This window comes from Lissotriton helveticus, chromosome 12 (assembly GCF_964261635.1).
Source record: "Lissotriton helveticus chromosome 12, aLisHel1.1, whole genome shotgun sequence".
NCBI classification, from domain to species: Eukaryota; Metazoa; Chordata; class Amphibia; order Caudata; family Salamandridae; genus Lissotriton; species Lissotriton helveticus.
The window spans coordinates 474,518,036-474,532,953 of record NC_136073.1 but is presented as its reverse complement, the minus strand read 5'-3'; the positions used below and the strand labels follow the sequence as shown (position 1 = coordinate 474,532,953).

General features: G+C 41.8%; 1 protein-coding gene across 1 annotated transcript in view; it reads left to right on the top strand.

The window, feature by feature from the left end:
* The window catches only part of C12H19orf12 (chromosome 12 C19orf12 homolog), a 95,249-nt gene extending 82,767 nt beyond the window's left edge, over positions 1-12,482 (top strand). The window contains exon 3 of the mRNA XM_078670373.1: positions 115-12,482. Coding sequence (XP_078526499.1) covers positions 115-380 — 266 coding nt within the window. The 3' untranslated portion in view covers positions 381-12,482. The remainder of the gene's footprint in view (positions 1-114) is intronic.
* Positions 12,483-14,918: the final 2,436 nt, after the last annotated feature.

Here is a 14,918-nt window from a genome sequence, read left to right as displayed (position 1 = left end):
GTTTGCTTTTCGGATATTCTATCTGAACTGTATTCCCTAAGCCTGGGATACTAGGGTTATGAACACACTGTAGTTAAACTGATTCATTGTTAACTACTGTTTGTTTCCTTTCAGGTGGTGCGGTGGGGGGGTTGCTGGGTGCCTGGATGACTACCGGCCAGTTCAAACCTGTACCTCAAATCATTATGGAAATGACTCCATGTGAGCAGCAGAAACTTTATGATGAGGTTTCATCCGTTATAAGGACACTGGACTGGACCACTGCTTCACAGTTGATTCTTCTTGTGATGGGGAATTCAACTCTGAAGCAAACTGTGGTGAAGGCGCTTATAGATTACATGACCAGGGAGATGCGGGCTCAAATACAGTATGCCGACTAATCATGTGCCTTGGAATCTTTAGTGAAAGACTACAAAATTCTTGAACATTTTGTAAAAAGTTTCTGAAATATATAATTGCTGATATATACTTGGAATGAACACTGACAATGCATTTATCTTTTCTGAAATATTTTTCTGAAAGTTACTGTTTTCGAACAGAAATAGAAGAGACTGTGTTACAGTTAGTAAAGATTCATGTGCACACTGATCAAGCTTCTTATGCATCATGTGACCTGTATAATGACTGCAATGTGAAATAATTTAAAGAAAGTTGGGAGGAGTTCCATTTGTACCCCTTTTCTAAAATTGTGACCTACGCTATGCAAAATCATGAATGTTTTGTATCCTTTTGATTAAGCAATATCATTAAGACTTCTTTCAGTGTGGTACAGTTAAGTTGGATTGTTTGGTTGCCTTTTTAATTATGCTCCTGTGGCCAATGGAGAGTTAAATATTTTCAGTGCATTGTCAGGAAAATTGTAACATCTGTATTCTAATTCTGTTTAGCTGCTGCCTAGGGTTGTGCAGGTTAGTTTGAAAAACTGGAAGGAAATATTTGAGAAAGATTATGGATGAATGCACTGAATATCTTTTTCTAGCACTGTAAATAAATATCTGAAAACTATTGCGAAAATAAGTTGACATAATTGCTGTGTTTTTATTTTCTGTTGAAAACTGAATATATTTTATTACGGGTGACAGTTGGTCACACTACAGGTAGCTGTCAAACTTGGGCGTTCAGTTATAGGTTTATTTCGGCAATAATCTATTAAATGTATGACTCAAATAATAATGAAGAAGAAAGCAAGCTTACTATACATTTTACAAAATGCCTCACTATTACCAGTGCTCAACAAGAACATAAATATTTGAAAGTTTTGAAGTTTTATATGTATTTCTTAAAAAACAAACAAAAAAAAGTCCCAACGCACATTTTACATCTAAAACCATCATATCTAATTTTTTTGGCTGACAAATGAGATTGAATTCCATATTTAAAAAATACTGGTTTAAAAAAGAATGTTGCTTTAAGTTTCTTAAGTGCAAATAATTACGTACACTGTGAACATTTATACTCCTATACTAAACAAAAAAAATCACTTGGATTTAATTGCACTTGTTTGCAGCCAATGGTATATAATATAAAGGATTTTGACCAATTCTAAGTTAAAAAAAAAAAAGACCTATCTTAAACTCCCTGAGCTTTTAGATTCGTGGGGACTTTTCACCTTCAAGCCAGGATGGCCTTATCTATGCTACTGACTGTTTTAAATCTAAATAGATTATATAATCTTTCGAGATTTATGTGGCAAGAATTTGTTTTAAACATTTATTTATTTTATAAACATTTACAACATCAAGCCAACCATGACAGAACCCACACTAGAGAATTCCTAGTGTAGGTTAATAAACAAGCTATGCATCGTGTGCCCGTCTTTTCAGCTCATTGCATAACAATAGGGTAACCCAGTAGGCTGTAGGACCTGAGTACAGTATGGTACTAAAATGATATGGTCCTAATGGAACCTCTCTAGATATGGAAATCTAATTAGCCTATCCTGACTGTATACCAGTAGTCCTAGAACCCCAATCCAGGAAAGAGGGGAAATTACCATTCATCAGTCAAGAAACGAGCATAAAATTTTTACAACACACAAACACAAGTCAATTGAAATTCGTTCAAAATTTGTATTTGAGTTATATACATATAATCACGCGTTTGCTCCATTGTGCAGAATATAAGCAATTGGAAAAGTGTTTATACATAGGTGAAAAGAAGTCATAAGTAATAGTACATTATTCAAGCAAATTGAAACAGCCATTTATGTAACTCTTTATCCTGTCTTGACACCTTTACTTCAATCAAATACCATCCATAGTATATAGGTAAAGTGTTTGAATCTATAGTGTCCCTCCATGGATACCCTAGTCAGTCCAGGCTTATAAGACATAAGTTGTCAATGTTTCAACTAAAAAAAATAGAAGGCCAATTAGAACCTTGTTAGCGGGTCTTCATTAGGACAGTTGGGAGCATCTTTGCGATACGTTCCAGTGACATTTTTTTGCTCAAAGAGCCCTCCTTGCCTGATGGAATCGAATTGCTTGTTTTTTTACTTACCAAAAGGAAACCTATAAGAATATATCTCCTGTGGCAGCCGCAAACCGTTATTTGACCTTTTTAGGTCATTACCATTTGATGGTACTAAGGTCTCACACGATGAAGAGCTGGGGTGCCTTCGCTGTGCAATAAGCTTTATGCATCACAGAAACAATCTCTATTCCAGGTTGCTCCCAACTGTCCTGATGAAGACCTGCTAACAAGGTTCTAATTGGCCTTCTACGTTTTTGGGTTGAAACGTCAACAACTTCTGTTTTATAAGCCTGTTTTGACTGTTATCCACGGAGGGACAGTATTGATTCAAAGTCTGTACCTAAATACTATGGATGGTATTTGATTAAAGTAAAGTTGTCAGACAGGCTACAGTTTCTAATCCGTAGCAGAGGCAGCGCAGGCGGTTGGGCTACTTGAGGGAAACTCTTTGCTTCAAGATGTCATCAATGGCAGGTCCTATTCCTTCTCTAATGAAGTATCCACCATAGCACATGACTCTTGGATGTCCTCAGGGGCCCTGTCCGCAGTTTACACCACTGTAAGCAGTATGTCTTAGGCTAACAGCCATTCCAGAGCATCTTTGAACTATAAACAATGCCTCGGGGAACATTCCACCCTCACCGATGGTATTGCAGATCAATTCTCAGTCACCAGTGTCCAATAGTCTGCAAACTCTTGGCATGTACATAACATATGGAGTAGGTCAGCCACAGTCTGTCTGCACCTAGGCCCTTCCCCCGTCCGCGTCAGGTAAAGTTCACCAGAGATGTGAATGTTAATAGATAGGCACATTAAAGTATCGTTAAACTGTACCAGACTGAGCCTAGCATTACTAGACACCTTTTTATGGTACCCTAGTACCCTGTTCCACTTAGCCTGTAAACAGGACACCCACCTCATTTTCCCACTTAAGTTGTATTGTCAAGGGAGGATGTATCCAATCTTATACAATTGCCTTATAAATCGGGGGTACATATCTTCCCCCAATCCTTGAAATTTCACCATGGCATTAAGTGTGTGCGATTCTGGGGGTCGCCTAGCAAACACATCCATCACCTACACTCTCTGCAGCCAATTTAACAAAGGTAAAATTGGCTCAGTCAAATGTTAATTTTCTCTCTATCCTCCTCAAATGTTATGAAAGTTTCTCCCACCTACAGATCCTCTGTGTCCTGGCAGCCCCAGTCTTGCCAGCCCGTCCTCGAGGCAATTGATTTGAGATCTTGAAATGCTGGGTAGGTCCACATCTCCATATTCAAACCGAAAGGAGTACTCCCTGCCACATATCTACAAAAGCTGTCCTAGGCTTGAGGTATGAGTACCACAAGATATTGCATCGCCCAGGACTCCTACTGTAATTTCAAAATGTGCCACACTCTGCTCCCCCAAGAAGTAGTAGCCAGCAAAGAGAGCCTTTTCAATATTAGGGGCATTAGACTGCCACAGCAGGAGGTGTTTCAACTGTTTGGTCATATAGTAATATTCAAAGTCTGGAAGTGACAGGCTTCCATCGTCATATGGAAATGTAAGTGTACTCCGTTTAATCCTAGGATGTGCACCATCGCAGTGGATCTGCCGAAAGACAAACTGGGGCAACAGACACATTGTACCCTGAAACTCGTGTTGACATCTAGAAGTAGAATAATTTTACAAAATTACACCCTTCCTGTAAGTGACGGAGGCAGCCTTTTGTCGGAGGGTGTAGAGTGTTCCAGGCCCACAAGGAGGCCCTCAATCAAGTCTAGCTCATCAGCCAGTGTATGGGGTACATGTATCCCCAGATATTTGAAGCACCTGGGCTGCCACACCACCCACTAATCTGGGAGTCCCTCTGGTAGCGCATCCCTGTCTGCATTTGTTCCAATTGTTGGTCGGTCTGGACACCCTTAGAAACTCTTCTTTAGACGCAGTAATTGGGGCATCAAATCAGTCTGGTTCTTCATGTAAATATGGGTGTCATCTGCGTACATTGACACCACGTTTGTTACAAGCCCAGTTCGAACACCCCTGCCTGCCATCTCGTTGCACAACTTACTTGCCAGCGGTTCAATGGCCAGGATTAATCGTAGAGGTGACATTGGGCACCCCTGAAGCGTATCCCGCTGCAACCCCCATAGCAATTTGATACATTTTCTCAGGCCTGGTCCAAAACTCCTCTCCCTTAGAACCCCGGACATGCAGTCCCACCCATCCATATAAAAGGCCTTATTGAGATAGATGAGGCCACTGCATTAGTAGTGCAATATTAAGCCAGGGCCACTGCAAAATTCAGTTGTGCACCTGCAGCATTGTTCGTATAATAAGAATTTGTGACACTGCATGTTATGAACATCTTCTGCATATTTGAACAAAATATTGCTCTCTGAAGCAGATTAAAATATATTAAAATTGCCCCAGATGGGATGAAGCACCATGCTAGACTGTTTGCAGACATTACCTTACTAGCTCTCAGCTGTTAATTATGTTAGTCTACTGTTAACCCCATTGCCACTGAGGATACCTCCACCCCATATTCGTGCTGAGCCATTTTTGATGATTGGCGCACAGCCTACTTAAGCCTTCAGTAACTTTTTTCGACAAGATGTCTCTGAGGCCAAATTTGCATCCTAGTTTCCCACATATTGGGGACTCTAAAGGTACCAAGAATTTGTGGTGTCCTATGGAGGGAACCAAGAAAATAGCCAAAATATAGTAAAAATGTGATTTTCAGGGTTATTTTACAAAAAAATTGCTGCTCAAAATAGCGGGAAATAAGAGCAACTCCTCTTTCCATTGATGCCTCTCCCTGGGCTATTTCTTCTACACTTAGGCCAAATTAGTGGTTTACCATGGTACTGTTGAAGCAAAACAACATTCCAAAATCTAGACCAACTAAAATTCAAATACTATGAAATTTTACCTCATACCGTTCTTCCACAGATTGATCCTGCATATGAACACTGCCTTTCAGACCTTATTTAGCAGAGTAAAACATTTTTGAGTTCTAGATCAATGCAACGTTAAAGGGTTTTATTACCAATTTCAAAAATAAGGTGTACAGAGTAAATGCCATGAAAGCTCGCATATAGAAAGTAATTGAGAGGATACAAAATCAGAAAATTATTCCCAAAGGAGCAGCAAATTCAGGAAAAAGTCGGACTGCGTCCTTAGTAGTTTTAAAAAAAGCACAAATTGCTCACACCCAAAATCAATGGGTTCCTATGTACAATTGCAGGGAATGGTACCATTTTGACATATCCCTATTCTACGAACCATTGGTCATATCAGTCATGGTATGAAATCTGTGCCAATATTGCTGGATAGAGGGGCACATCCAAGCCAGATGGGGAAAAAATCTGCCCAATTATTTCCGGATCTCAGGCAGTTGTGGGGTTTGGAAGATTCAATCCTGTGTTGTTTGACAGGTGTGATACAAATTTCAGTGTAGGAACTTGTAGTGTAAGAGTTTATGGTGATGACTGAATTAAGTGGATCGAGTTTGAGGGCAGCAGTATGCCCATTTAGCTGCCACCATCTCACCCTCTAGGTCTCTTTCCCAGGCCTGTTTGGATTACAGCGAGTCCCCTGTGCGAAGTCCCTGTATCATTAAGAGACTGATCAAGTTACATCAGGGAATTTGATTATCGGAGTCAGTCGCATCACTTTTTCTGAGGCTCTTTCGGAAACCTCAGGAAAGTCTCCTGAGCCGTATGCCAAAGCCTCAAGTATGTGTAGGTATTGAGGGATGATGGTCACTACATTGTAAAAATTGCCCATGAGATAAAGTTCTGTGAACCTCATTCCATTTGACAAGGCTCATTGAACACTAATCTTGTTCGTCAATGGAGGGAGAGGTTTATCTGCCAGTCTAAGCACTGGGGAATATAGCTGAGGAAGTCCCACCATTGATTCCATCTTCTTCCAGGACCAGGTAGAAGCAGCAGTAGTGACAATCTCAGCTCTGGGGCATCAAAGGATGCCAGGGGAGTATGTGTGTTTTGTTCGTTCTCCTGATTGATATGACAGTCTCCTGTCATGATCATGCCACCACTTGACAAAATGTTCCTGAGCTGCGAAGTATTGGGTCTCTAGGTCTGGGATCTCAAATTCCCCTTTCCCATACTGAAGGGCTCCCAACGTATCCTTTGTTGCTTGCCCGCCCAGATTACCATAAGTAGGAGCATTCTCAAAGAGCGGAAGAAGGCCCTTGTTTAAAATATTGGGTATATTTAGAAACCTTTATAAAAAGGATTGTCTTCCCCAGGTTTTTATATGCACCACTTGTCTAGCCAAAGATATTGGTAATTATATCCAGGTGTTTACTTGCTTTTACAGTTTGGCCATTGCCAGGCCATAGTTCTGCTGACTATTCACTCCTTAGTTCTATATATAAAATTCCAGATATTTGACCAAGTCTATGGCACCGGGGGATCAGGTACTCCAGTTCCGGCACCACTGTGAAAATCAAGGAACTGCATATGGCTATTGTCCAGCCTCACCAGAGCAACTTCATCAAGATAACTCCTGGGTCTGATCGGAGGTATCAGTAACACATGGTATGTATAAGTCCGTATATTAAGTAGGGTAGGCTTCGAGTAGCTTCTTGTTGGAAGTATTTCCAATCCCTTCGAGTGTGGTCATTGTTAGAATGTGAATGCGATGACGATCCCTCCTTTAGAGCAAGGCCAGGGTATGCCCTGTTTGATCTCCTTTCCTATACTTACGAGCTTGTGCAAATCTTTCCAAATACTTTTCCTCCCTGCCTTCCAATTTCCTGTACTCAAGTAAAAGTGTGTTTAGATTTTGGAGAAGGCATGCCTGCGTACTGGCCACCCAGCTCATTCTGCTGATGTTTGATTTCACTACAGAGGAGCTGTAACTACCGCTGTATGCCCCCGAGAACCTCGCTATGTTTGGCAATGAGTATCCCTCGGGTGTATGCTTTAAAGGCCTCCCATAGTGTAGTGTAGCCACAGATGACACTGGGCCTTCATTAAAGTATTCTTTTATGGAGGTATGCATCTTCTCTTGGAATTCCGAATCATGTAAGGCATCAACTGGGAACCTCCAAGGTACCATAGCCAGGCACAACCAGGGTATAGCTACCCTCCCCTCTACTGGTGAGTGATCAGAGAGTGTACTGGGATGATGCCAAACTCCCTCCACCCAACTGCTCACATTGGGTGTTCCCAGCCAGCAATCTATCCGAGAGAAGGAATTATGGGGTGGGGAAAATAAAGGAAAACTCACTGGTCGTGGGATGCCCGTGCCTCCAAATGATCAACATGTTGGCAAATTGGGATACTGACCCCTCTGGAATAGGAACTGTACAAGGAAAAGTATTGATGTGATCCCTCCATCTTTTGGCCAGACTAGCTGTTGGTGAAAATGGGATTACTGGAGCAAAGCAATGTCTATATGATGGCATTCTGGGATTGCAAGTATTCGTCTAACTTTGTTCGCTTTATTGAGGCCCCTAACATTCCAGGATAATCGTTTCAGCGTCTGCCTAGTTTGTGACACGCATGAGTGCATGGACTGAGCTGTGAATTTAAACCCAATGGTGATGATAGAGTGCTCTGTAATATTACTGCGATGAATCAAAAAGAATGTTCTCAAATCCTCCTAACCACACTCCTGCATTGAAAACCCCTACTATCTGTGCCCCTAGCCCTATGAAACCAGCAACTATCGCCTTATGTTCACTCATCAGGGTTTAAGCACCTAGGTTACCTGGATAAGGATCATGTACGGTGTCTAAGCAGGATAGGAAAACAAAAACAGTGCTTGCTGAAGTCTGCTAGTGATGCAGGTCAGGAAATAATGGCATAGAATGGTGCTATGAGGGCAGTAACGAAGCCTAAGTAACGAGCCATGGGTCCATACTATTGTAGCAAAAAGAACAAGGTTCATTGCTGTCTCACTCAACTGTACTCATAGGGGTAGACAAATGTACCTGTCCACTGTCCTGGGTAGCACAGTCATACTGTAAATCCGTATTTGTAAAGCACAAACTACTCACCCTTATGGGTCTCAAGGCACTGGGTGCCGTTGTGGAAATTAAGTGAGCTATTGCCCAGAGTCACATGGTGCTGAGCTGCCGTCGGAGCCGGGGATCGAACCGTGAACCCTGTGCTCTGAAGTTAGCTGCCCTGGCTGCTGCACCACACCCCTCCACTGTGGAACTATGAGGAGTAAGCCACTACTGCATGCCTGTTTAGCTGCTGTTGAGAAGATCAGTGTCTTGCCATGGAAAACAACACATAAGCGAGCATTATCATAGAGTATTTTATGTCCAGTGACTGACGCACGTGCTTAATATAAGAATTTGTGTCATACTTCCTGAACAGGTGGCGTGAAAACTGGGTAGATTGATATATCCTATCGTAGGGGACTGCGCTGTCTGGCTAGGTGGAGTACGGTATTACGGTCCTGATAATTAAAGAGGGTTGCAATTCGAGTTCTGGGGGGTGCTGTGGCCCTTGGGAGCTGTGCACCCGCTCAACCATAAAGGCTTTAAAGAACCATTTCTTGCCAAGGGTGTCCAACAGCTTTGTCTTCACGAAGGTATCTGGGCACCTGATATATGTTGATTTGGGCATTCCCGCTATCTGAATATGGGTGCAGCAGGAGCGGTCCTCAAGGTCCACCACTACAGTAAACATCTGTTTTTCAAGCTGGGTAACCCTCCGTCGCAATGGTAACGTCATTCTCTATGCTGGAGACCCTCATTTCTGTGCCGTCCAGATGCAGTTTTTGTATGTCCAGGCGCTCTGTAAGGCGGTCACAGCGGCTAATTATGGTGTCTATTTTGATGTTGATCGAGACCAGTCCTACCTTATAGATCTACCAGAAAGGCCTCAATGGATTCCCCGGGCCGTGAACACCCTCCTCTCAGGTCCCCCCCACCAACTTCACCAGTAGCTGTATATTGTCCATCAGTTGTGCTGCTCTCAAAGGTGAGTCTGCTTTTTGTAGTCTACCTTGTCCGTAGCTGCAAGTGATGCCAATCCCCCAGGGGGGCAAATTGCATGGGATGCATCGTTGAGAAGATGATCACCACAACTTGCCCAGGATGTAGATGCTGTAAGGGAAATATTGGTGGGTGCTAATAGGTACAGCAAAGCAGACCAATATAGAGAGAAGCAGGAGTGGCTGCGTACCAGAACCTTGGAACATATGCTAGAGAGAGGGCCCCAGAGGTTGCGTATGCTAGCTGTGACCTTCTAACCCAGATCTGGGTGAATCTGGCAAGGTCTCCTGGGAAAATGTGTTGTGGATATTGGGAAGCATCAATACTTAGCCCCTCAGGGTAGTGCTGATCCATTTTAACATGTGCTGGGTGTGGCTTCTAAGCCCCCCAGCGCTCTCTGCCAGGTCCTAATCTGGTCAGCCATGCATCGGACTGCTCCGAGAGAAGAAACACATGAGCGACTGAGGGCCGCCTCTAGGATTATACATCCTTTCCCACAGACCCCCACCACCACCCAGTTTGATGAGCAGCAAGTACAGGACGGCCTAAGGCTCACCAGCTGCCCCTGTCCCAACTGGGCCTCCAAGGCTCGCTCGTTCTCGGCAGCCAGGCCTCCCAACTCTGCTGGTGCTGACATTGGGGGGGACCTCATGGAACCCAAAGTAGGATCGCAGACATGAAGAGGTCTTCTGGCCACCAACAGTATGTCCCAATCGGTTTCGGCACAGCTGCAAGTGGATGTAGGAATCCAAGCAGGTCGCAGAGGTCAAGCAAGTGCCACCATCTTGGCTGCGCGTGAGGCCATGCCTGAGTGTATCTATTCTTTAGCAAATCAGGAACGTCCCTAAAATACACGCCCTTATTTTAGCACACAAGCTCCATCCCAGTTCTGCATATTATTATTCACCACCCTCTCCGCTAATGTCATTCGGAAATCTTCTAACTCGTATGAAACTTTTAACAATACGACTTGTCAATTGTTGAATAGATTAGTCAAATCACAGCAGAAGAGCCTTGAAAATGTTAAATGTCCCAGGGAACAGTAAGAGTTCATCAAAAGCAACGTAATCATAACAGTGGAAGTTAACCATTGCGCGTTGTGACGCTTGTGGGGTGGAAACTGATGCACGGGGATGGGAAGGGAGGAACAGGATTGAATGAAAGACCGCATCCATCTTGTCTAAAATGGGGCTTCACGCAGAAATGTGACCCAACTAAAACTCATTAATAAATCCATTTCTACACATCGGAAAATGTGTTTTAATTACAAACATATTAATACAGTCTATATATGTCAATACATAAGTAACACATTAGTTAACATTTCTAATGCACGAAAATAAATAACCCCTAAAACAATTTATCAATACACCTTGCTTGAAGTTGAGTGTGTCATGGGCACCTTCATTATGCAATCTTCAAGTGTTGTGCAGCACGTCTGGAGCAGTATGTATGGAAAATTAATTGGTAAGGTTGGAGATCTGCAAAAATGTCCCAAGTCTAGTGAAACAAAATGCATTGAGGCATCCTATAAAGCGCACACATAACGGCACATTCACAGATGACTCGTAAGATTAATCATATACCACCAAAAAAAACTTCCACATTCATACGACACTAACATCTTAAAACTTCAGATTCAGGAATGCATGATCCCAAGGGCCGTGCAGGAGAGAACAATCCATACCCCCTGACCGTGCAGGTTGCTGTCTGGCATGCATGTTACAAATTCCACTAACTTTTCACAAAATGAAATTGCACAGTAATCAAACCATTGGTCCCTGAAACCCACCCATCTTGCATATCAGCAGACTAGATCGAGAGGCAACGCGCACTGAGAAAGAGAGTAAACGTACTTAAAATATCCAGATTTTAAGAAGGTAAAGTCTCAAACAATCCTTCTCTGGGACCACCAACCATTAGGGCAATTGCATGCTAGGACACCTTCAAAGAATTGAAAAAGATGATCTTTCAGTGTCCTGTTCAACTATGAAAGATTTCTGCCTCTCAGACTATTAGGAGATAGTTATGTCTCTGCCAGGCTGTGTTATAGTTTGCTCATTTTACCCTAACTACTCAAGTTAATTGTAATAATGGCCTAGTCCATCACATAATCTTTTCAGGTTCTTAATATTTTGTTCTATTGTGTGCTTACTTTACATCCCTCAGCTGATTTTCTGAAATTGATCCCATAGAACGCTCTTACCCACCCATTGGGGCTCGTCAATAATATATAGAACCGCTTATAAATACCCTCTCTACTAGTAAACCAACATGGCACTTGAAATACAATTTAAGTATTGGTGCCTTTTAAAATATACCATGACATGCTGCTTTTGGATCGATTTAAAATGTACACAGATGTATTGGGCACTAATAAGTGAAGCCCTATCTACTTACTAAATGCTTCTTTTGTTAGTACTAGTTTTTCCTTCTCTAATGTTATTCCCAATATGTTTAAATGGAAATGAATGCTAACCTATTTATAGAAATTATGGTTCCATGGATTCATAATGCCTAATATTTGTGAATGCTTGGATTTTTGTGTTGCTGCCAAACTACTACTTGGAAAACATCTGTTTCTACATTATACGTGTATATGTATACTTTTTATGTAGAACTAACTGATACTTTTTGTGTTTCAAGTATGTTTGTAAATTATTGTACTGTTTGTGAATGTGCAATTGAAATAAAAAATAATTTCTAGAATCTGCTGTTAAATCTAAAAATGTATTTTTATAAATTATGATGTTAATGCTGCACCAATACTCTTACTATCGATGCCAAGAAAGGGTGGATATTGATTTTCATTTAAACTGTGCAGTGTAAAGGAAAGAAAATTGGAAAATGCATGATTAACTCCGGACTGAAGACGAAATAATTTTCATTAAGGTGTCTAAAAATTCTTCAATGCTTTTAACCACCAGTTTATCCTATTTATGGTTTCATTTCTACTGTCTGTTCTGAGATTTATGAATAAATTGCAAAATCCCCAAGTCCCTTTTTTTCTGAATTAAAATATTAAATTCTCAATGTGCATTTGCTTCAAGAATTCAATCTGGTTTCGTGTGGCTATATTTAGTAAGTATATTTCATTTGGAAAATACTGTCCACTTGTGGCTATGGGTGGTTTAGGGTAGATGCACAAGCAGTTGTAAAGCAATATCTCTCTATCTCTATCTCTATCTCTATCTCTATCTCTATATATATATATATATATATATATATATATATATATATATATATATATATATATATAGATGCTGCTTTCCAGTTTCAGTCTTTGTTTCTTTAGGTCTCGCTTGCGACTGCTCATGCACTGCAAACGCTCCCGTTTGTAAGATATTGTATACAAAAAGGGACTCACTGCCAGCCCATTGCTTAGTGTTAATTGGCTTCAATGTCACTCTTATTTGCTGCCTTCTAATTAGCCAGCATTTGCTGGCTTCACTTTCTCTTCTTTTGGCTGGAGCACGTACTGATTGCTGTCCTTCCACTGACAGTGCTGTGATTCAGGTACTACTTTTGTTTTTTCTTCTTCGTGGTTATCCATTTAAACCTCTTGCCATTTGTAGCTATGTGTTACTAGGCTGGACGCTCCTCAAGGAAGCTTCTTTTCTCCGTGGATGTTTATTATGACAATTGGTGTTATCCGTTTTCAAATGTTTTTTCACTATTATATCAACATGGGTGCAATTGCTTTTTTTATGTGCTAGGATTTTTTTTCTTTCACGTCATTGTTTTTCCACTCATGGGGAGATTGACTAACTAATTTGCGAAGACTCGTTGGTGTTGCGCCAAGACCTAACAACCACAAACAAAGCCGATAGGTCTCACCCTTGAGACTATTGATGCTGCCATTGCCTTTTGTTTATGCAGTGCAGGATGGGCATCCGACTTCGGCAATGATTGTTAGTCATGCTCCAGAGAAGCATGACTAAAATAAAATAAGAAAAAAATTGACTTAGATGCATGCAAAAAGGCCCATTAGCCCTGGCTGCATCACAGCACTTTTTCGATTTCGTTTTAGTCACACTGCAAAGCATCTTTGCTTCTGTACAGCATGGCTACCAAACAGTGCCAAAACCAATAGCTCTCTTAGGTGAGACCTGTTGGCTTTGCCTATGCTTCTTCTCTCTTGATGTTCATTTTCTGTGTTTAACTACATGCGCACTGCGGGTTTTCCCGCTGTGCGCTAACATTTGCGAAAAGCCGCGTATCATGACGAGCTCAGCTCGCCATGAGCGTACTACAGGCGTAACTCATGACGAGCTGAGCTCGTCATGAGCGTCGAAGGGGTTAAAATGTCTGTGTGTGTTTTGTCAACGTTCTCTGTCTTTAAAACATCTTGGCCCCCAATAGAGCTATTTCAAAGTACTTACAAAGTTGTAAAAATACAATTTGTAGCATATATTACATTGTCTAAAGTGCTTAACGTGGTGAGTAGCGGAAGCACAGCACAGTCGCAGTCTGGAGTTGTTGACACTGCCAGCAAGCTTGGTCTGGCTGGTTGCCCAGCAGCAGATATGTGTCTTCCCTCCCCTCCCCCCCCCCCCCCCCCCCCCCCGGATTCAACAGTGACTCAAATTTGATATAAGTCCCTGATGATGACATTGTTTGATCCTCTTCAAAGAGTATCTCAACTTACCTTGAATAATATGCCTCGGTGGGTAAGCATCTGGCTAGATGCTCTGCTCGGGCCTCATTTCTGCAGATGCAATGTCCTTGGCATAGCAGTAAGTGCATCTTCAAACTGCGGACTTCTTTGTATGTCAGTGTTTCCACCTTCCCAGTGCAAGCTTGGATGTAAGAAGGCAATTCGCTGGTGAAGACTGATGCACAAGTCACTGAATAGCTCTTTGGTGGGCTAATATAACATGTGAATGACCCTCAAACTAAGGGTCAAAGAGTGTTAGTTCATAGGCTAACTAGGTGTAGGGTTACCATCTGGACAGTTTTCCACCTATATGCCCGGTATTCTAATGACCGAAATGATACAAAAATTAGTAAAATAATAGAAAGGCAGTATTTTTACCCTCTTATCAGTACTAACCTCAAGTGGCAAATATAAGAATCTATCGCATTAAAATGTGCTCTAGAGCTGTTTATGGTCCCTGACTAATAATTAAAGTACAGTAATAACAATGGGGTATACTGTTCTTGGATCGAAATTCAAGGTTTTATGTTGGAGACCTAGAACTTCATTGGTCACAAGGTGCATCTGCTCTTAGAAGCAAGTGTCCTCACTCAGCTAAAGGTGGCATGCTTCAACATCAAGTTTGCTCCTCGTGGGCTGGTGTGGGGGCACATTGCCGGGGAGAGTTTTGATTCCCCAAAGAAATACTGGAACTGTTTGGTGGATCCTGGTATAAGGATGGAAAGATTGGAATTAGACATCCGGGACCGCCCAAGACTGCCATGTGTGAGAAGAGATGTGTTTGTAGGATTTTCAATCAGTAAGAATGATTTTTAC